Source organism: Lonchura striata, chromosome 15 (genome assembly GCF_050655825.1).
Source record: "Lonchura striata isolate lonStrDom1 chromosome 15, ASM5065582v1, whole genome shotgun sequence".
Lineage (NCBI taxonomy): Eukaryota > Metazoa > Chordata > Aves > Passeriformes > Estrildidae > Lonchura > Lonchura striata.
This window is the reverse complement of record NC_140717.1, coordinates 4,526,245-4,547,100: the sequence shown is the minus strand read 5'-3', so window position 1 is coordinate 4,547,100 and position 20,856 is coordinate 4,526,245. Positions and strand designations below refer to the sequence as shown.

At 67.5% G+C, this 20,856-nt stretch overlaps 2 protein-coding genes across 8 annotated transcripts; one reads left to right on the top strand and one right to left on the bottom strand.

Moving 5' to 3' along the window:
* Nucleotides 1-588: 588 nt before the first annotated feature.
* RASAL1 (RAS protein activator like 1) lies at nucleotides 589-10,015 on the top strand. Of its 7 annotated transcripts, none has more exons than XM_085592910.1 (21): nucleotides 598-1,424; nucleotides 2,628-2,684; nucleotides 2,773-2,886; nucleotides 2,980-3,041; nucleotides 3,122-3,251; nucleotides 3,992-4,073; nucleotides 4,204-4,341; nucleotides 4,556-4,644; nucleotides 4,744-4,861; nucleotides 4,944-5,097; nucleotides 5,254-5,318; nucleotides 5,396-5,518; nucleotides 5,651-5,843; nucleotides 5,944-6,081; nucleotides 6,728-6,860; nucleotides 7,002-7,177; nucleotides 7,813-7,950; nucleotides 8,358-8,493; nucleotides 8,576-8,675; nucleotides 9,193-9,257; nucleotides 9,649-10,015. In XM_085592910.1, the coding sequence occupies exons 1-21, from the start codon at nucleotides 973-975 to the stop codon at nucleotides 9,944-9,946; spliced, it is 2,961 nt and encodes a 986-aa protein (XP_085449036.1). In that variant the 5' UTR covers nucleotides 598-972; the 3' UTR covers nucleotides 9,947-10,015. The 7 variants fall into 7 exon arrangements, with proteins under 7 accessions (XP_085449034.1, XP_085449037.1, XP_085449038.1 ...); XM_077787295.2 differs by having other exon boundaries at nucleotides 605-1,424; nucleotides 5,396-5,508; nucleotides 9,649-9,900; XM_085592908.1 differs by having other exon boundaries at nucleotides 589-1,424; nucleotides 4,204-4,296; nucleotides 5,396-5,508; nucleotides 8,358-8,675.
* Nucleotides 9,839-20,856, bottom strand: DTX1 (deltex E3 ubiquitin ligase 1). The gene is made up of 10 exons (XM_085592928.1): nucleotides 20,745-20,856; nucleotides 18,738-19,483; nucleotides 13,791-14,451; nucleotides 12,266-12,327; nucleotides 11,994-12,155; nucleotides 11,722-11,783; nucleotides 11,472-11,630; nucleotides 10,989-11,150; nucleotides 10,822-10,911; nucleotides 9,839-10,446 (listed from the first exon to the last, which is right to left on the bottom strand). The coding sequence occupies exons 2-10, from the start codon at nucleotides 18,994-18,996 to the stop codon at nucleotides 10,222-10,224; spliced, it is 1,842 nt and encodes a 613-aa protein (XP_085449054.1). The 5' UTR covers nucleotides 18,997-19,483; nucleotides 20,745-20,856; the 3' UTR covers nucleotides 9,839-10,221.

The window sequence follows — 20,856 nt, the reverse complement described above, 5'->3', positions numbered from 1 at the left end:
GGGACAGCTCCCGGCAGGGACAGTGCCATTCCCCCCCACAGCACCCACACAGAGTGGGTGACACTGTCCCCTGGCAGTGACAGCCCCCCGGACCCACAGGGTGACACTCTCCGCAGTGATCCCCCTCTGGGGGACCCAGCACCTTCAGAGTGACACCCCCACCAGTGCCATCCCCCCCCAGGACACCTCTTGGCAGTGACAGCCCCCCGGGACCCACAGGGTGACACTCCCTGCAGTAATCCCCCTCTCGGGGACCCAGCACCCTCATAGTGACACCCCTACAAGTGTGGGGTGTGTCACCTCCCCCTTTCGCACCCACACAGGGAACCTCCAGTGTCGGTAGTGACACCCCCAGGACCCAGCACTCTCTGGATGACTCCCCCCATTCAGCAGCCCCTGAAATATCAGCACCCCCATATTCATCCCCCTCACAGCCCCCAGGGATCTCACTGAGCCCCCCCTTCAGCAGCACCCCGATCACCCCGTGCCCATCATACCCCCAAGAAGCAGCACCCCATCATCAGCCCCCCAAGAAGCAGCACCCCTCCTTTGCGCCCCTCCAGCACCCCCTGGGTGACGCCCACCCTGGCAATGCCAGCCGTGAGTCACGGCAGGAGGCAGCTGGCCAGCACCCCGAATTCCGCAGCCCCCCAAACCCCCGCTCTGCCTCACCAGGGCAGGGATGTCCCCCTCGCCCCCCAGTGCCCTCCAGCCTCTCGGCTCAGGGTGCAGGGAGCGGCAGGATTGGGGTGCTGCACCCACAGACACCCCAAGACCTGCTGGAGTCCCCCGGCTGGGCTCAGCGTGTCCCTCTGAGGGCTGGGGTCACCCGGCGGCCCTTTGGGGGTCCCATGCACCTCCTTCCTCCCCTTATCCCCAAGTCGTGTTCACCCATTCCCCCCTCTACTTCGTCACTTTGGGGTCCAGACCGAGCCCCCCACCCACGCACTCCTTGTGCCCCTCATCTCTGACATGACAGAAGCCCCTCACCACAGGTGCCACCGCTCTGCCATTCCGCCGTGCCTCAGTTTCCCTCCTGGAGGACGGAGGATGGCTTTGCTCTCTGGTCGCTGGCCCGCGATGGGACCCCCGCGGTGGGCACGGTGCCACCTCAAGCCGCGCTCGCCCTCCTCCCTGTGCCAGCCTGGCGCAGGTGGGAGCGAAGCGGCAGCAAAAACAACCGAGAAGAGGAAAGAGGAAGAAGCCGCGCTGAGAAGCGGCGGCGGCGGCGGCGGAGGAGGAGGAGGAGGAGGAGGACGGTGCTGGCAGCCCCACCGGCGCTTTGCGGCGGCTCAGGGCGCCCCCGGGCACCCATCGCAGCCCCCCAGCTGCCCACCCCGAAGTTCGAAGTTCGCCGGCATGGCCAAAACTACCTCGCTGCGCTGCAGGGTGCTGGAGGGGAAGGACCTGCCCGCCAAGGACGTGTGAGTGGCTCGGGGGACTCAGGGTCCCCCTATCTCCCCCGACCCACGCCGGGAGATGTGGCAGGGAGGGGGTGCTGGGTGCTCTGCCCTCCATGGGTGTTCTCTCCATGCAGTTTTGGGGATCTCTGCTTGCACCCATTACCCCCAAAGTGGGGGTCTGGGGGGTGCAGGGACTGCCAGGCTCCCTTTAGCATCCTCCAGGGGCGGATGAGCCCCCCAACCCCTTTAGCATCCCTTTCGTGCCCCCCATCAGGGTGGGCACAGAGGATCCCACCAAGCTTGGGGGTGACACTGTGGGGGCACAGCCCCTGCACCCCCACCCCTTTGGTGGGGTGGGGCGGTAAGCGGGGGGTGCAGGGTGACCCTCACCCGCTCCTGCCCCAAGGACACGTCTCAGCCGAGCTGGCAGTCCCGGGCACCTCCGGATGTGCCAACTTGGCACCGCCGGCCGCTCCCAGGGCCGGGCAGCCGGGATCGGTGCCGTGTCCCTGCCTCAGGTTCCGCCCCCGGGGGGGTGTCCCACTGCGGGGGTCTGGGCAGAGCGTCGATCTGGACAATGATGGGGTGCCCAGTGCCGCTCCCAGCGCCCCCAAACCCAGCTTGGGGCTGTCATGGGGCTGCAGAGGGGGTCGGGGTGAGCTGCTCGCACTTCCTGTCCCGTGGCAGGGACAGAGACTGGGGTCATCTCCCTCATCCATCTCGGAGTCCCAATCCTTGTGAAAACACCTCCTGGAGATTTGGGCCTCCAGCAGCGCCCCAGGGCCGGCACCGCTCAGTGCTGCTCCAGCTGCCATAATCCAGCAGAAAGGGGTTTGCAGGGAGCAGGTGGATGGTCCCTAGATCTGTCCCTCATCCCTCCATCCTGTTCTTCCAGTGGAAAGGGCCAGACCGGTGTCACCCTGGCACCCTGGGCTGTCACAGAGACTCGGGCTGGGCTGTGCTGCTGGGCACACAGTGGTACCCGCGGGTGGCTGGCACAGGGACACGTGGCGATGCCTCGGGGTGACCCACAGCAGGTCCCTCAGCTCAAGGGGAAAAGGGGATGTCCCCGTCCCGGTATCAGCTGCAGGGCCAGGCTGCAGCTGGGCACTGGGCAGATCGCCTCACCCCCGGGGCTGGTGCCTCTGTTGGGGTTTGAGGCCCCCCAGGATGGGGGGATTCCCAAGTGGGGGCTGACCCTGGGCACCTCCATCCCCTGCCCAGGTCCGGCTCCAGCGATCCCTACTGCGTGGTCAAGGTGGACAACGAGGTGGTGGCCAGGTACAGGGACACTGTCCCACACGGGGAGGGGACACGCAGGAGTGGGGGATCCTCCCCGGGGGGACAGCCACCTCTGCCATCCCGGCAGGACAGCCACGGTGTGGAAGAGCCTGAACCCTTTTTGGGGTGAGGAAATCACACTGCTTCTGCCCCGTGGATTCAACAACCTCACCATCTACGTGCTGGATGAAGACACCATTGGGTAGGGGGACAACATGGGCAGGGTGGGCACTGGGGACCCCCCCGAGGGGTGGCAGGTCCCCAGCAGTGTCCTGCTGTGTCTGTTCCCTCACAGGCAGGACGATGTCATTGGCAAGGTCTCGCTCAGGCACCAGCAGATCTCGGCCGAGCCGCGGGGTGAGGGGGGGCACAGTAGGGTGGGGGACAGCGGGACCCATCCTGGCACCATGGGGTGCCCACGCTGTCCCCCTCGGCAGGCATTGACAGCTGGCTCAGCCTGGCACCTGTGAACCCCGACCAGGAGGTGCAGGGTGAGATCCACCTGGAGCTGCGAGTCCCCGAGCGGGGCCACCCGCGGGTGCTGCGCTGCCACCTCATCGAGGCCAGGTTGGGGGCTGGCAGATCCGGGGGGCTGCCACCAGCACGGGGTCTTATTTTTGGTGGGAGGGAGGAGAGGAGGGGATGGGGACAGTGGTGGCACGGGGTTCGTCCTGCCCTTTCCATACTCGGAAGGATCCTCAGTGCACCAGGCTGGGGACATCAGTGGTGCCAACCCACGTGTGACGGCGCCGTGGGGGCTCAGTGGGAAATGTGCTGCCATCCCTGCTTGGGGACAGGGGCACAGGAGCACCAGGGCTTGTCCCCAGCAGAATGGTTTGCTTTCACACTGTGGTTTTGCCCTTTAGCTTCAAAATTTGGGGAAACTGAGGCACTGCCCAGGCTGCCCATCTGGATTTTGGGTGTGTACGTGTGTGCACGCGTGTGAGCGTGCACAGGGACACACACGCGGTGACACACACGCGGTGACACACACAGGGAGCTGACAGATGGAGCAGGCAGCAGAGGCAGCATCCCGCTGCCATGGCAACCAAAGCGGCTACCAAGGCAACGGGATGGCCATGGGGATAGGGTGGCCATGGGGACAGCCAGGAGGGACGGCAGCATCCCCACGAGGGACTGGGGGAGGAAGGGCTCCCCTGGAAATGGGGACACGATCTCCCCAGAACCCCCGGCCCCTGCCGGCTGCCCCATATGCCCAGGCGAGCTGGCACAAAGCAGGGACATGGGGCTGCAGGGACCGCGATGGTGGGGACAAACCCTGCTGACCCCAATCCATGTCCCCACAGGGACCTGGCCCCCCGGGACCCCTCGGGCACCTCGGACCCCTTTGGCCGGGTGTCGTGCTGCGGGCACACGTTGGAGACAGCCGTGAGTCACTGCTGGGTGCTGGGTGTGGCACCCGCTCCCCGACTGACCCAGGAGGCTCAGACACCCTCGGGCACACTTGGGCACCCTCGGGCACCTCGTCCCCTCGGCCACCGGTCCCGGTGCCCTGCAGGTGATGAAGAAAACCCGGTTCCCTCGCTGGGATGAGGTGCTGGAGTTCGAGCTGCCGGAAGGGGAGCTGGGAGAGGCTGTGCTCAGTGTGGAGGTTTGGGACTGGGACATCGTGGGCAAGAACGACTTCCTGGGGCGGGTGAGGACCTCGGGGCACACCCGAATGGGGCAGGGTCCTGGGGGCACCTCTGCACCGCCCTGTGTGGGGTCTGGGTGACCTCAGGTTAGGACCCACCAGGATGGGGGCAGTGCCACATGCAGACCCTGCAGGTCCCGGGCTGTCCCCCAAGGGAGGTGCAGCACAGGGGACTGGCACGTGTCCCTCCCATCCAGACCCTGCCCCTGTCCCCCAGGTCGAGTTCTTCTTGGACACCCTCTGCCCAGGCCCCACCAGGGGCTGGTTCCAGCTCCTGCCCTTCCCCAGCACCACCGAGGACCACAGGTGAGTGCAGGCAGAGGGGACAGGTGGTTGTGACCAGGGCAGCACGAGGTGACCCCTGTAGAGGACACAGGAGCCATATGAGTCCCTGTGTCATTGCAGGGGACAGCTGGGTGCCCTGAGGCTGACAGTGAGGCTGCTGGAGGACACGGTTCTGCCCCTGCACCACTACCAGCCCCTCATCCAGCTCCTCACCGAGCCCATCCTCTGCCCGGCCCAGGTGGGTGCTGGGGCTGTGGGGAACTTTGGGGTGACCACCCCAGTGCGGAGGCCCCACTGTGCCCACCCTGCCCTCCCCACAGTCCCCTGAGGGTACAGCCCTGGCTGTCCTGGAGGAGGTGACCTCAGGGGAGAGCCGGCAGGACGTGGCCACCAAGTTGGTGAAGATCTTCTTGGGCCAAGGGCTGGCTGTGCCCCTCCTGGACTACCTCACCACCCGTGAGCTGGCCAGGACCAGTAAGTGCCCAGGGCCACCCCAAGAAACCCCAAGCCAGAGTGAGGACACCAAGGAAGAGGCAGGAAAGATGCCACATGTCCCTGGAGTTGGGCACACCAGGGACGGCTGGGACGTCACCCTGTGCCCACCTTGCCACAGCCTCTGTGCTCTTCCAGCTGATCCCAACACCCTCTTCCGCTCCAACTCGCTGGCCTCCAAATGCATGGAGCAGTTCATGAAGGTGAGCATGGGCAGGGACACCATCATGTCCCAGCAGGGCGTGTGGGGACAAGGACAGTGCCTTCCCACCCCTTGCAGGTGGTGGGGCTGCCCTACCTGCACGAGGTCCTGAAGCCGGTGGTGAACCGCATCTTTGAGGAGAAGAAATATGTGGAGCTGGACCCCAGCAAGATGGAGCTGAGCTGGGGCAGGTGGGCACAGGTGGATGTCTGGGAGGGGCACAGGACACCTGGCATGTCCCTGTGTCCCCTATTGCTGCTGAGCCTATGGGTCTCTTTTGGCCAGCTCAGTGCCCCCGTTCCCGGTGTCCCTGACCCAGAGGTGTCCCCACAGGAGGATCTCCTTCAAGGGATCCCTGTCGCAGGCACAGGTGCGGGAGAGCAGCCTGGAGCTGCTGAAGGGCTACCTGGGGGACATCGTCGATGCCATCGTGGGCTCGGCGGACCAGTGTCCCCTCCCCATGAGGGTGGCCTTCAAGCAGCTCCGCAGGCGGGTGGAGGAGCGATTCCCCTTGGCACAGCACGAGGTGGGGCCCACGGCGAGGCTGGGGGTCTGCGCAGCTCCAGGACCACCAGCCCAAGCTCTGAGCTGCCCCTGTCCCTATCCCTGCCCCTGTCCCCATCCAGGAGGTCCGGTACTTCTCCATCAGTGGGTTCCTCTTCCTTCGCTTCTTCGCTCCCGCTGTCCTCACCCCGAAGCTCTTCGGGCTCTGGGAGCAGCACGCAGAGCCCTGCACCGGCCGCACGCTCCTGCTGCTCGCCAAGGTGGGGGACAGCATGGGGACACCGGGGAGGGGTGGGGACCTTGGAGAGGGATGGGGACACCAGGGAGACATGGGGACCCTTGGGAAGGGATGGAGACACCAGGGAGGGATGTGGGCAGCTTGGAGAGGGATGGGGACCTTGGGGATTAATGGGCACCCTTGGGGTGGGTGAAGGGCCTGCAGAGGGATGGGGACCACTGGGAGAGACAAGGATTGTGGGGAGGGATGGGGAGCCCAGGGAGGGTTTGGGACTCCACAGAGAAACCCCAGAAAGGACAGAGAATTCTGTGAGGGATGTGGACCCTGCAGAGTGATGGGAACCCACAAGGAATGGGGAGGCCAGAAAGGCAGGACGCCCTGGGGAGGGACAGAAACCCCAGGGAATGACAGGGACCCCAAGCAGGACAGAGCCATTCCTGCCCCTGTGCCACACACCATGAGCTGGCTCCTTCCTGTGCCACTTGAAGCCAGTCCTGCCCGTCCCCAGGCCGTGCCACCACAAGCTGGGCACAGCACAGGGGCAGAATTTGGGTCCCATCACCCCTCCAGCTGCTCCACGTTTCCCACCCCAACCCCTGAGCCCTCGGGGTCTGGGGGGGGTCACACCAGAAGGGACAGCAGCGTGTCCCCTCCCCTGCATGGGACAGGCTCTGCAGACCATCGGGAACCTGGGGCTGCAGCTGGGGCAGGGCAAGGAGCCGTGGATGGCCCCGCTGAACGCCATCCTCCTGCCCAGTGTCACCCGTGTCCGGGCCTTCCTGGACGCCCTGGTGACCGTGGGTGAGCGGGGACACAGGGCAGGGAGGGGACATCGCTGGTGCCGGGTCAGTGGCATCACCCTGGTGTGGCCAGGGGCACCCTCGGGCTGTGGGAGGTGGTGGCATTTGGGGTGACACTGCTCCCTCCCTGCCACGGCCGCAGTGGACGAGGTGCCAGTGCCACTGGGACACTCCCAGCCCTCGGCCACCATCAAGGAGGGTCCCCTGCACACCTGCCCAGAGGGGAGGGTGGCACTGCTGCCCCGCTTCGCCTTCAAGAAGAGGCACTTCAGGCTCAGCACCCAGGCCCTGGCCCATGCCAAGGTGCCCCAAGGGCAGGTGGGTGCTGCCATGGACCCCCACCCTGTGCTGGGTGCCCAGGGGTGGGGGGAAGGACGTGGGCACATTTTTTGGGCTGTTTGGGGGTCCCCAGGAGTGCTGCTGCATCCCTGTGCCTGCACGTGGGTGGTGTAGCAGGTGGGGGATACAGGTGTGGGCACAGATTTTGGGGAGTTTTGGGGTTCCCAGGTACCCTGCTCCATCCCAGTGGAGTGAGTGGAGGATAGGGATGTGGGTGCACGCCTTTTGGGGTGTTTGGGGTTCCCCAGGTATTCCATGGATATGGGTAATGGATATGGACATAGGGCACAGATTTTGGGGGTGCTTTGGGGTATCCAGGTACCCTGCTCCATCCCAGGGGAACAGGTGGAGGATGTGGATGTGGGTGCAGATGTTTTGGGGTGTTTGGGGTTCCCCACGTATTCCATGGATATGGGTAATGGATATGGACACGGGTACAGATTTGGGGGTGTTTTCGGGTATCCAGGTACCCTGCTCCATCCCAGGGGAACAGGTGGAGGATGTGGATGTGGGTGCAGATGTTTTGGGGTGTTTGGGGTTCCCCACGTATTCCATGGGTATGGGTAATGGATAAGGACACGGGTGCAGATCTGGAGGTGTTTGGGGGTCTGCAGGTGCTCGGCTCCATCCCGGTGGAGCAGATCCGGGCAGTGGAGCAGGTGGACAAGGGCACCTTCCAGCACCCCCACGTCCTGCAGGTGCTGGCACAGGACAGCACCGGGCAGCTCCACACCACCTACCTCCAGTGCAAGGTGGGTGACCCCACCCTGCCCCAGCACCCCAAAAACCCCAGGAACCCCCCACTATAGCACCCTGGGACCCCCCCCCCCTCCCCAGCACCAGCCACGGGACAATGGGAACGGTCCCAAATCCAGCTGTACCCAGGCACCCTCTGTACTGGGAGCACTGGGAGTACTGAGGTCAAGGGGCTAACTGGGTGTACCGGGGAAGTTGGGGTGTCCTACCCTGGCAGTTTTGGGGTCACTGGGGTATCCTGCAGCCCTATCTCCCCTCACTTCCTACTGCGCAGCTTTGCCACCAAACTGTCACTCCTGCCCCCCAGCCCTGGTGCCCACCCCTTCCTCCTCCCTCCTCCTCCTCCTCCTCCCCGGCACCGGCAGTGCCCTGGGGGGTGTCCCTGTCCCTGGTGTCCCCGCAGAGCGCCCCGGAGCTGTGGCAGTGGCTGTGGGCGCTGCGCCGGGCCACCAGCGCCAACCGCGACATGCTGCCCACCTGCCACCCCGGCGCCTTCCGCGCCGGCCGCTGGACCTGCTGCCTGCAGCCCACGCGTGCCGGTAGGACTGGGGGTCCCGTGGGCCCGGGGTGCCCGCCAGGGGGGTGTCGGTGTCGCCGTGTCCCCACTGCTGTCGTTGGCAGTGCCCGGCTGCAGCCGTACCCACGGCGCGGTGGCGCTGGGGGAGTGGAGCGAGCCCGGGGACCCCGCGGTGGCAGCGCAGAGCCTCTACGGGCACCTGCGGTGAGCCCGGGGCACACGGGGGTCCCGGGGGACTCGTGGGTGCTGGTGGGCAGGGTGGGAAGCTGCTCAGGGTCCCTGTCCCACAGGCTGGCGGGGATTGGGGGTCTTGAGGGTGAATATGGGGGCCTGAGGGTCCTTTAGGGGGTGGTGGGCAGGGTGGCAGCATGTGGAGGGTGCTCGCCCCCAGGGGCAGTGGGAGTTGGGGGTCCCGGGGTCCTTTGGGTGCTGACAGGCATGGTGGGACCCTGCTGTGGGTCCCTTCCTGCAGGGTGGGGGCGACCAGGGCTCCAGAGGATGGCACAGGGGGCATTTAGGTGCTGGAGGGCAGAATAGGAGTGTCCTGAGGGTCCCTGTCCCCCAGGACGGTGGGAGCTGGGGGTCCCGGGGTCCTTTGGGTGCTGGGGGGCAGGGGGGTGTCCTGAGGGTCTCTGTCCCCCAGGACGGTGGGAGTTGGGGGTCACAGGGTCCTTCGGGTGCTGGGGGGCAGGGGGGTGTCCTGAGGGTCCGTGTCCCGCAGGGCAGCGCTGGCCGGGGGTCCCGTGAGCAGCGCGGTGGCCGGGCCCCCCTGCCCGGGCCAGGCAGGTATGGGGAGCCCCGCGGGGCACGGGGGGCATGGGGACCCGGCGGTGGGGCTGGCACACGCGGGGGGCGCCCGCAGACCCCTGAGGGCACCACAGGGCACTGCTCTGGCTCCCTCCACGAGGGGACAGCAGACACGCGCGGACAGGGGACACGGGGACATGGGGGGGCTGGCGGGCGTGGGGCACGGGGTGGGATGTGATGGGACGGGGGACCGGGAGCGGTAGGGGACGGGTGTGGGGAGTGGAGGGACACCACGGGTGGGTGATGGGGATGGATGCGGGGCTGTGGGGGGAAAATGCCCGCGGGTGGGTGAGGGGGACTGGCACGGGGTGGGGAGCGCGGGTGGGTGCCACAGGTGGGTGCCGAGCACTGACCCCACCCTGGGGCGCAGGGGGGCTCGCTGGGGACAGGCTGCAGGAGGTGCTGCGAGACCTGGACATCGCCCACGACGCCTTCACCCACCGCGACGAGACCCCAGAGCCAGCCCAGAGCCCCCTCCCCGCCCCGAGACCCCCGGCACCCCCCAGCCTGCCCCCCTCAGCCCACCCCGGGAGGGGCAGGGCGGCCAGCGGGGCCACAGAGGGGACGCGGGGCCAGCAGCCCGGCGCGGGGTGTATTCTGTAACACAGAGATGTACATGGCACCGGCTGTGCGCGGCTCCCTGGGGCAGCGGCGGGCGACACGGGTGACACGGGTGACACGGGCGGCACGGGTGGCACGGGTGGCACAGACGCGCAAAGAGGCCACGGGTAGAAAAAGACCACGACGCTATCGCCACGAGAGCGGGGCGAGCCGGGACGGGACGGGGCGACAGACAGACGCACACGGGGACACGCGGTGGGTGGCACCGGGTGGCCCGGGACGGGGGACGAGCCCGCCGGGCGGGGCTGCGGTGAAGCGGCGCAGGCGGCGGTGGCACGGGCCGGGCCACGGGGGCGAGGGGAGCCCTGAGCCCTCAGAGCCCTCAGTCCTTCAGGGTGGCCTCGGACACGCCCTGGGCCAGCAGCTCGGCCAGGACGTTGTCCAGGTAGTTGGGATCGGGGTAGCCGTGCCCCGTCAGGTTGGAGCCGAACTCGGTCTTGTGGTGGATCTCGTTCCACACCACCGTGTCCGACTCGCCCGTGGTGTTGGAGGTGCCGATGGTGAAGATGAGCCGCCGGTCCCAGGCCACGATCAGCAGCTTCAGCACCTGCGGCAGGCACGGCCATGGCTCGCCCACCCGGCAGCCCCGCCCAGCCTGGCATGGATCGGCACAGCCACCCAGCACCCCTGGCACGGCACAGCCTCAGCCCCCCCGGCTGGAATTCAGCCCCAGTACGGTGCCCACAGGATGCCACCCTTCCTTGTGGTACCCCCACCCCATCCCAGTGCAGCTGCAGCCTCCGCATCCCATCCCATCCCATCCCATCCCATCCCATCCCATCCCATCCCATCCCATCCCATCCCATCCCATCCCATCCCATCCCGTCCCGTCCCGTCCCGTCCCGTCCCATCCCATCCCATCCCATCCCATCCCGTCCCGTCCCATCCCATCCCATCCCGTCCCATCCCGTCGGGGTCTCACCTTCCTGCCCTTCTCGTTGTCGGGCAGGTAGCAGTGCCGTGGGAAGCCTCGTGCCGTGAATTTCTTCCCGGGATTGGGATGCTCCGGGCCCTGGGTGGGTGTGGGGACAGGGGGTGAGTGGGGGACACGGGGCGGGCTCACCAGCCTGCAGAGGGGTCCTCCCTCACCTGGATGCCGGTGGGGATGTCGTAGACGATCCGGATGGTTTTGGAGTCGGTGTATCCCGGGAGGGAGTGGGGGATGAGGTGGAATTCCATCTTCCCGGGGGGCTGCGTGCCCGTCTTCTCCCCGTAAATGGCCTTACAGGTGGGGCACTGCAGGCTCCCGTCCTGGGGGCACCGCGGGGGCCTCAGGAGTGGCGCCCACCTGGACCCCCCAACACCCACCGAACACCCAGTACCCACCCAGCACCCACCCAACACTCCCCAGCAAACACCCAACAACCCCCAGCCCTCTCCAACACCCACCCCTGGACCCCACCCAGCACCCACCCAACACCCACTCATCACCCATCCAATGCCCATACCCACTCCAACACCCGCTCAACCCACCCAGCACCTACCTGGAACATTCCAGAACTCCCCAGCACCCAGCCAGAAGCCCCCGCACCCACCCAGCACCCCCCCGCGGGCAGCCCGGGGTGCCCTGACCTTGTTGCCGTTGTTGTACATGGCGAGCAGGCACAGCAGGTGGTACATGTGCCCGCACTTGCCCAGCTTGCCCACCAGCTCCGGCTTGATGCCCCTGGGGCTCAGCACGCCCTCGTAGCCGGAGGAGGTGACCAGCCGCTCCATGCAGATGGTGCAATCCTGCCGGCAACGGGATCAGCACCCAGGGGGAACGAGGAGTCACCCCGGGGGTATTCCCGAGCCTCCCGGAGCCCCCCGAGCCGCCCCTCACCTCATCCGGGGGGTTCTTCACCTTCTGGATGTAGCGGCGCACCACGTCCTCGGGGGTCTTACCTGCGGGGAATGTGGTCAGAGCCCGCCCGCGGTGCCACAACCCCCCTGTCACCGGGCGGGGACACCCTGCCACCCCCTGCCAGCACGGAAGGGACACGCGTGGCACAGAGCAGCGACGGGCATCACCCCACGCAAACCCCGGGGGTCTCTCACTTCCCCTCCGTGTGTCCCCCCGTCGCTGACCCCGCTGGGACATTGGTGGCTCCTTACTCTTCTTGAGCTGCTTCTTTTTGGTTTTCCTGCAGATGCCGTTGACGCCGGGGACAGGTTTGATGTCGCTCTTGCTGACGGGCGGGGGGTGCAGGATGGGTTTGGGGGCGCGGGTCAGGCACACGGGCAGCCCGGCGGCGCACATGAGGATCCCGGTCATCCCTGCGCAGGGAGAGCGCCTGTCCGTCCGTCCGTCCGTCCTTCCCACCCCCTGGCAGCGTCCCGCGGTGTCACCCCGCGGTGACACCCAGCGCTGGCCGGAGCCCGCTTACCTGCGAGGGCGGGATGGACGGGGCCGGTGCCGTTCAGGTTCTTGACCGGGAGCGCTGGGACCCTGCACGGAGATGGGAGAGGAAGGGGCTCAGCCGGGCTGGCAGGGCTGGCACTGTCCCCTCCCCGCATGGCATGGCCCCAGAGCAGCAGCATCCCCACGGGACACAGGGCAGTGTCCCCTGCGGGCTGCTGGCACTGTCCCCAGGCACTGTCCTGCCCACGGGACACAGGGCAGTGTCCCCTGCGGGCTGCTGGCACTGTCCCCAGGCACTGTCCTGCCCACGGGACACAGGGCAGTGTCCGCAGTGTCCCCTGCGGGCTGCTGGCACTGTCCCCAGGCACTGTCCTCCCCACGGGACACAGGGCAAGGTGTCCCCTCACCAGCTTGGAGGGCTGCTGTCCCATCCCAGGGGACTGTCACCCAGAGCCACCCGTCCATCTCTGGGCACTCAATGGCACTGGTGGCATCACGTCCTCCTCAACCCAGGGTGGTGGCCTTGTCAGGGCATCCCGACAGTGGCACGCGTGTCCCACATCCCCGCGGGGACATGCCACCACTCGTGTGCTCCCCAGGGACCGCCACCCTGCCAGCAGCCTGGGAACAGCTCCCACCAGCGGCATCACTGGGGTCTCCCTGATCCCAAAATCCCGTCCCGCCCCAGCCGTCGCAGTGATGAGTTCGGCAGCGCTCAGCCCCACGCGAGGACGTTTTCCTGCATTCCCAAAGCCCCTCTACCCACACCAAGGCCGGGGCAGCGATGGGGGCCCAGCCACCTCCTACCTGTCCTTAGGCATGTGCCAGGACAGGGACAGCGATGGGGACGGGGACAAGAACTGCTCGGCCCAGCACACAGAAGCGAAAGCAGGATGTCAGCAGGGGAAGGAAATGTGCCAGGAGCTGCTGGGGGCTCAGAGAAGCCACCTGTCTCCCCAGCCCGGTGCTGACAGCCCCGAGGGGACACCAGGCCAACCCACCACGGGGTACGGCCGTGGAGATGTGGGTGCCAGGACAGGGACACCCACCAGGACACAGTGCCAGGAGTCTGCTTGCCCACCTGGACCCCCCCCGGTGAATCATCGCCACCACGGAAGGGACACCGGGGCTGTGTCTCCTCCCCTCAGCTGTGCCCTCCCCGGGATCTGCCGGTGGCATCAGGCCCGGAGCTGGGTCACACAGCCCATGCCGGCCTTGGGGGACACCATTCCCGTGGGCCCGGGCACTCCCTGTGCTCCAGCTGGCACAGATAGCGTGGCACGGCCTGGCACAGCATGGCACGGCACAGCACGGATCAGCACATCCCCTCTGCAGGGATCCAAGCACCGCCAGGACCACCCAGGTGTCCCTCCCGCCACCCGCGGTGGGGACCCCGGGGCTGGAGGTGACACAGTGCCACAAGAGCCGGGGCTGCTTGCAAGGTGACAGCAGGGGACGAGCCACCCCCGTCACCCCTTTTACCCCTCTGTGCGCCCACCCCTGCATCCCCCCCGCCTCGGTGACACCCCGCTTGTCCCCACCCCGCTTACCCGGGGGGGACAGCGGCCCTGGCGCCCAGTCCAGCCCCGCGCTGCGTCCCGGGCCGGTTGAGGTTGTTGAGGCCGGGCAGCGGCGCGCCGGGCACGCCCTGCCCGGGGCCGAACCCCGCTCCGGCCACCCGCAGCCCTTCGCCCTTGGCCGCGCTCCCCGCCGCCGCCGCCGGCGTCCCGGTCCCCGGCGGCCACAGCGCTCCCCCGGCGAAGGTGCTGCTCTGGCGGACGGCGCCCGGGTAGAGTTTGCGGCGCTGGGACGCCAGGATGGCGTTGGAGGCGGCGCGGGTGCTGTTGACCAGCAGGCACTGGGGGCACGAGCAGGGGGTGCCCGTGCTGGCGCCCACCGGCCAGGACTGGGATTTGGGGATGGAGCCCATGGTGAGGGGATAGGCCAGGTCCATGCGGCGCCGCAGCCGCCGCTTGCGCTGCGTCTGCCGGTTCATTTGGGACATGCTGCTGAAGTAGATGAGGTAGCAGAAGCCCAGGGAGGAGAGGTCCAGCCAGGGGTGCTGCTTCTCGTAGGCGTTCTGGATGGTGATGCAGATGTCCATGTCGTAGGGAGTCCAGGAGTTGTTGTCGTTCTCCCACTCCCACACGATTCCCTTCCCCGGAGCTGAGGAGGGGTCGTAGAAGTTCCTCCGCACGGGGCGCATGGTCCCTGGGGAGACAGAGACACGGGGTGACACCAGTGGGGGGACCCACACCCTCAGCCATCCCCGTGTCCAGCTTCCAGCCCGGCATCCCGCAGGGACTGGGGTACAGAGGCACTTTGGGGTGCAGCAGCCGCTCTGCCCCTTCATGAAAGTCCCCTCTGCACCCCAAAAGCGCTTCCCTAGGGATGAATCCAACCCTCAACCCGCCAGTGGCGACGGTGGCTCGGACTGCCAGCCCTCGGGGTCATCCTCCTGCATGTCCTGGGAAGGGCGATGCTGCTCGGCCAGTGTGGGAAATGGATTTGTAGAGAATTCTCCAAGGTGAGAATTCAAAATTCGTAGACAATTCTCCCACCCTTCCTTCACATGAGACTGAAAACAGAATAAAAGTTTTTAAAAACACCTCTCATTTACCCCATCTCTGGGTCAGAAAAGGGCATAATCCAACAAATCCTTGTGCTTTCTCCAGCTTTTTTCCATTCCTCTGGTCCAAGCCCTTCCCCACCCTCCCCTCCCCGTGGCCATGCCGGGGCAGGGGAAGCATTTCCCGGTCAGGAGAGGTTTCCTGACAGCTGCTGGCTCTGGCGGTGACACAGCCGGGGATTGTCCCCGGCCAAAGCCCGGTCCCTCGCCGCTGGTTTGGGCTGGAGCCGGACCCCGCAGCCCCCGCGGAGCTCCGCGCCGGGAAAGCATCGCAACCTCTCCTGGCGTCCCCCCCGGCTCAGGGCCTGTCTATCCCCCGGCCGGCACCGCTTGCCCAGCTCGATTAACGGCGCTAATTAACGGCCATTAATCATCGGCCGCAGCCGGCGGCAGAGCCAGGCCCCAGCTGCGCCGGGTGCTGAGGCAGCTCCGCCGGGGCCGCGGGAGGGGAGCGGGGGGGCTGCAGCGCCCTGCCCGCACCCCAAATCCCCAAAAAATGCTGGCTCCGGGCCGCCCACGCCCCACTGCCCACCCCTGCCACCCCCCTGCCCAACCCTGCACCCCCACTGCCCAACCCTGCCACCCCCCTGCCCACCCCTGCCACCCCCACTGCCCACCCCTGCCACCCCCCTGCCCACCCCTGCCACCCCCCTGCCCAACCCTGCAACCCCCCTGCCACCCCCCTGCCCACCCCTGCCACCCCCCTGCCCAACCCTGCAACCCCCCTGCCCAACCCTGCCACCCCACTGCCCAAACCTGCACCCCCACTGCCCACCCCTGCAACCCCCCTGCCCACCCCTGCAACCCCACTGCCCAAACCTGCACCCCCACTGCCCACCCCTGCAACCCCACTGCCCACCCCCTGCAACCCCACTGCCCAAACCTGCACCCCCACTGCCCACCCCTGCAACCCCACTGCCCACCCCCTGCAACCCCACTGCCCAAACCTGCACCCCCACTGCCCACCCCTGCAACCCCACTGCCCACCCCTGCAACCCCACTGCCCACCCCCTGCAACCCCACTGCCCAACCCTCCAACCCCCCTGCCCACCCCTGCCACCCCACTGCCCAAACCTGCCACCCCACTGCCCAAACCTGCCACCCCACTGCCCACCCCTGCCACCCCACTGCCCAAACCTGCCACCCCACTGCCCACCACCATCCCTGTTCCCTCACGTCCGTGTCCTGTGTCCCACCTCATTCCCAGCCCTGCACCCATGGCCCCCATCCCGCTGCTCATGCTTGTCCAAATCCCAAATCCCCATCCCAAATCCCACATCCCCACCCCAAATCCCACATCCCCATCCCAAATCCCAAATCCCCACCCCAAATCCCACATCCCCACCCCAAATCCCATATCCCCATCCCAAATCTCACATCCCCACCCCAAATCCCAAATCCCACTAAATGCTCCTCACATCCCACATCCCCCAGAGGATGAAGGGCCAGCCCATTGCCCTTGGCGCACACAGCTTCCAGTCCCCAGGGGCCACCGGCTGTCCCCAGCCCCTGCCCCCTGTGCCAGCCGTGCCAGAGCCACAGGGCCAAGCCGGTGTCCCCAGGGCCTCGGGGAGGGGCCGTGTGTCCCCGCTCTCGGAACGGGGTCACCTCGTTTTGCTTGTCACTGCGTTTCTGTGTCCCCAGGCACTGCGTGGCCAAGCCCCCCGAGCCCCCCAACCTCCTGCCAGCCTTCCCTGGGTCCCCATGTCACAGCAGGCACCAGGAGCACCCTCAGCTCAGGGGACACTCTTGTCCCCGAGCACCACGAGCCATGTGAGAGCCTCCAAACCCCGGGCCTCACCCCTGGGAAGAGATGAGGGACAGAGATGGACACAGGGATGGGGCACACAGGGACCACAGTGCTGAGGACAGTGGCTACGTCCCCTGCCGTGACACCCCTGGGGACACGAGATCCCTCTCAGCATCCCTGTCCCCAAGTCCTGCTGGCACAGGGACTGTGGTACCCAGGGACATCCTGGCAAGAATCGTTTTGTCACCCCAAATCCATTTGTGGCCCCACAGGTCCCCAAGGAATACCCAGCACGGTGGCCATGGCACGTGGTGCCAGCTGCTGTCAGAGGATGGGTCATGGCCAAAGCTGGCAGGAGGTGGCATGGGGACAGCCAGGGTGTCCCGGTGGCTCCCGCAGCTCTGAGTCAGCGCGGACCCTCCGGGTCGTGCCGCTGTCCTCGCTGACTCAGGGCTGCAGGTGCCAAGCTGCCCTTTGCCAAGTCCGTGACCGGCTGGAGTCCGAGCCAGGCTGGATGGCAGAGGCAGGTGGCACGTCCCTGCTCCGGTCCCCATCTGAGTCCCAGCCCACGGCAGGAGCCGCATCCACACTCGGGGTCATTTGGCAGCACTGGGGACTAGGGGTGCTGGCATCAGTGGCCAGACGGAGGTGCCACAGCCATGGGGGTCCTGCTGTGGGGTGTCCCCAGGCAGGTCCAGGGGGTGTCACCTGAGGTGTGGCACGTCCCCTGCCCGCTCTGCCTGGCCTGGACCGGATCCTGCCCTGGGCAGGGATGCGGGGATGGGCAGGAACGCACCCAGAACGGCGCATCCCCCGCAGCACAGCTGGCACGTGCTGGTTTAATGGGTCACACTGTGACGGGGACACATTTAATGGGGCTGGGCTTGGTCCCAGGGTGGGATCAGCCCTGATTTCCCACAGGATGCGTGGCCTGGATGCGCTGCTGCAGCACCACCCGGCACAGCTGCAGCCATCCCAGCGCCCAGCACTGCTCCCAGTGCCCAAACTGGGGCCTCCCCACTTCCCTGGGCGTGGAGCAGCTTGGAGGGGACGATGAGGGGACAGTGGGATGATGGAACACAGCTCAGCACCCACGGAGGGGACAGGGCATGGAGGGAGTGGGGACACGTCCCTCTGGGATGGGCTCCGAGGTGGGTGGGAAGGAAAGGGATGGAGGAGCCTGGAGGGGCCCATGGGGGGAATGGAGCCCTGGAGAGTGAGGGGAGGGGAGATGGATGGACAGAGGGAGGGAGGGATGGACAGAGGGATGGAGGGATACAGGAATGAAGGGATGGACAAGTAGAGAAGGAAGGAAGGAAGGAAGGAAGGAAGGAAGGAAGGAAGGAAGGAAGGAAGGAAGGAAGGAAGGAAGGAAGGAAGGAAGGAAGGAAGGAAGGAAAGTTGAGATGGACTGAATAAGGAGAAAGGGGAAGATGGACGGATGGATGGATGGATGGATGGATGGATGGATGGATGGATGGAACAACAGACAAACAGACCCACAGTGACAGTCTGATGAATGGAACAACATGGATGAATGGAACAATGGACAGACAGATACACACAAGGACAGGGGAGGGATGAAGGGATGGATGGATGGATGGATGGATGGATGGATGGATGGATGGATGGGTGGATGGATGGATGGATGGGTGGATGGATGGATGGATGGATGATGGATGGATGGATGGATGGATGGATGGATGGATGGATGGTGAATGGAATGACAGACAAACAGACCTGCAGTGACAGATTGATGAATGGATCAAAGGACAGACACAGGGACAGGGGAGGGATGAAGGGATGGGTGGCAGGATGGAGGGATGGAAGGAAGGAGGGGAAGATGGAAGGATGGATGGAAATATGGCAGGATGAAAGGACAGAGGGAGGGAGGGAGGAAGGATGTACCTGTGGTTGGAAGGACAGATGGGTGGATGGATGGATGATGGATGGATGGATGGATGCATGGATGCATGGATGGATGGATGCATGGATGGATGGATGGATGGAGAGAGAGGGGGAGTGAAGGCTGTGTGGGTGGATGGCTGCGTGGACGGACGGACAGATGGAAGGACAGGCGGGTGGCTGGATGCTCCTGGCTCGATGCCAACCCCTTACCCGTGTCCTGCCGGAACTGATGCATGGACTGGAGGTCAATGACGTAGGGCGCCAGCTGGACATCGACCTGTCCCAGCACCACGCTGCCACGGGCGTCCTCCTTCAGCACGTTCTCGATGTGGTGGCACACGGCGGCCGAGTAGGGCCGCCAGCGCCCGTGCTCGTTCAGCCACTCCCACACCACCACGCGGGCGACGTTTTGCGGGGGGAACCCCAGGCCCCCCGAGGCCAGCATGGCCCCCGAGCCCTGCCGTGCCATGCCCGGGGCACGGCGGCTCAGCCCCGCCGCGGGGGCGCGGGGGTCACCCGGGGCCCCTCCAAATCCTCCTCCGGCTGCGGGCCCCGGAGCTCAGCGGAGCCGGCGCTGCGGGACTCTGCGGGGGCCGGTGCTGCCGGCCAGGTGCCCGAGGTCCCCGAGCCGCCCGGTGCCGCTGCCCCGGGGCCGCCGCGCGGGGCTGGGGCCATCCATCACCCGGCACGTCTTCCCCGGCTCTTCCTCCTCCCGGCGGTGCTGCTGGCAGGGCTCAGGCTCCAAAAAGCCACCAGGACCTCGCAGACTGCGTCGGAGGGAGGATGGCGGTGTGTCGTGAGCGGTGATGGGGACGCACAAGCCACCGTGCTGTCCCCCCAGACACCCACTCCTCCTCTTCCTCCTCGTGTCCTGCCGCTCAGCCCACGTCCTCGCTGGCTCCGCGGCTGTCCCCGCCGCCCAGCACGTCACCGGTGGCCAGTGAGGGGGATGTCACCTGCAAAACAGGGCCACAGCGCGGGTCACCGCGGGTACCGCCAGGCGGGTGGCACCTGGGGGAGCGTCCCCGTCGCCCCGCCGAGCCGGAGGGCAGCGAGGCCGCGGTGCCCGCAGCCCTGGCAGCGTGGGCTGCCTGCCAACCCCGGCCGGCTGCCGGCCTCCGGCATGACAGAGGGGACAAAGGGGACGGGGGGGGACGGGCCACCCTGCTGACGGCCCTGGGGGGCTGCCGGGGGTCTCACGAGCCCGGGAAGCCTCATCGCTCCCCGCGCCGGGGCTTTGGGTGCCGGGGAGCCCGCGGGCCCTGGATCCCGCTCCAGCCGCCGCTGATTTATGATCTGCACTGCAGGCATCGGGCTGGGGGTGATCCCGGCCCCCCGCTCCCCCCGCTCCCACCCACGGCAGCCCCCAGCCCCACGGCGGCGGGTGGGGGGCCCGCGCAAGGGGGGGATCGCTGCACGAACAGGCGGCAGACAGAGGGACAGCCACGGCCGGGCGCACACAGACACACCGACACGGAGGGACACGGGCACACGCGCTGGCACACGCGCGGCCGGTGACACGGACGGACAGCGGCACCGACAGAGGCGCACGGACGGACGCGGGGAGCCAGGGCAGCACAACAACCCCCCCGCGGCCACACGCGCGGCCACCCGCTCCGCTCGCCGGTGCACACACGCACCGCGCACCCCGCACGCGTGTGCGCCCGCCCCGCGCCCGCCGTGACCCCGAGCGCCGCGGAGCGGGGGGACCCCCACCCCAGCCCTGAGCCCCCCCGGGGCCAACAGCCCCCCCAAACCGGGGCCTGCCTGCTCTTCCTGGAGAGGGGGGGGGGTTGAACGGCCAGGCCTGGCCCCCGTGCGCGGTGCCCCCCCGCCGCACGGCAGCCCCCCGCTGCAGGGTCCCCCGCCGGCCGCCGGTCCCCCGCGCTGCACGGCAGCCCCCAGGCCGCCGGTGCACGGCCCCCCGGCGCACGGTATCCCCGAGCGCGGCAGGCTCTCCCCGCCGGGCGCCTGTTGTGTGCCCCCCCGGCGCACGGTCCCCGCCGCTGCACGGCAGCCCCCATCCCTCCGGCGGACGGTCCCCCCCGCGGCACGGCGGCCCCGGCCCCCCGGGTGCCTCGTCCCCCCAGCCCGGTGCCCGGTTCCCAGCGATGCACGGCATCCCCCAGCCCGCCGGTGCCCGGTCCCGCCGCCCCCCGAGCCGCCCCCCCGCCCGCCATGGCCGCCGCCGCCCCAGCCGCGGCCCCCGCCCGTTACCTCCGGCGGCCGCGGCCGCACCGGGACCCGCGGCCGCTCCGGGAGCGGCGGCGGCGGCGGCGGGCGCGGGGCCGGGCGGCGGCAGCGCTCAGCCAGCGCCAGGCAGCCACCG

Excerpts from the sequence above, each read along its gene's own strand:
- RASAL1 (XM_085592907.1), top strand. The coding sequence starts at position 973 with ATGACAGAAGCCCCTCACCACAGGTGCCACCGCTCTGCCATTCCGCCG. Across the intron at positions 4,645-4,743 it reads AGCACCACCGAGGACCACAG|GGGACAGCTGGGTGCCCTGA; the intron begins GTGAGTGCAGGC and ends GTGTCATTGCAG. Across the intron at positions 5,319-5,395 it reads GCATGGAGCAGTTCATGAAG|GTGGTGGGGCTGCCCTACCT; the intron begins GTGAGCATGGGC and ends CACCCCTTGCAG.
- DTX1 (XM_085592928.1), bottom strand. The coding sequence starts at position 18,996 with ATGGCACGGCAGGGCTCGGGGGCCATGCTGGCCTCGGGGGGCCTGGGG. Across the intron at positions 12,328-13,790 it reads AGGGCCGCTGTCCCCCCCGG|GGTCCCAGCGCTCCCGGTCA; the intron begins GTAAGCGGGGTG and ends ATCTCCGTGCAG. Across the intron at positions 11,784-11,993 it reads AAAGAAGCAGCTCAAGAAGA|GTAAGACCCCCGAGGACGTG; the intron begins GTAAGGAGCCAC and ends CATTCCCCGCAG.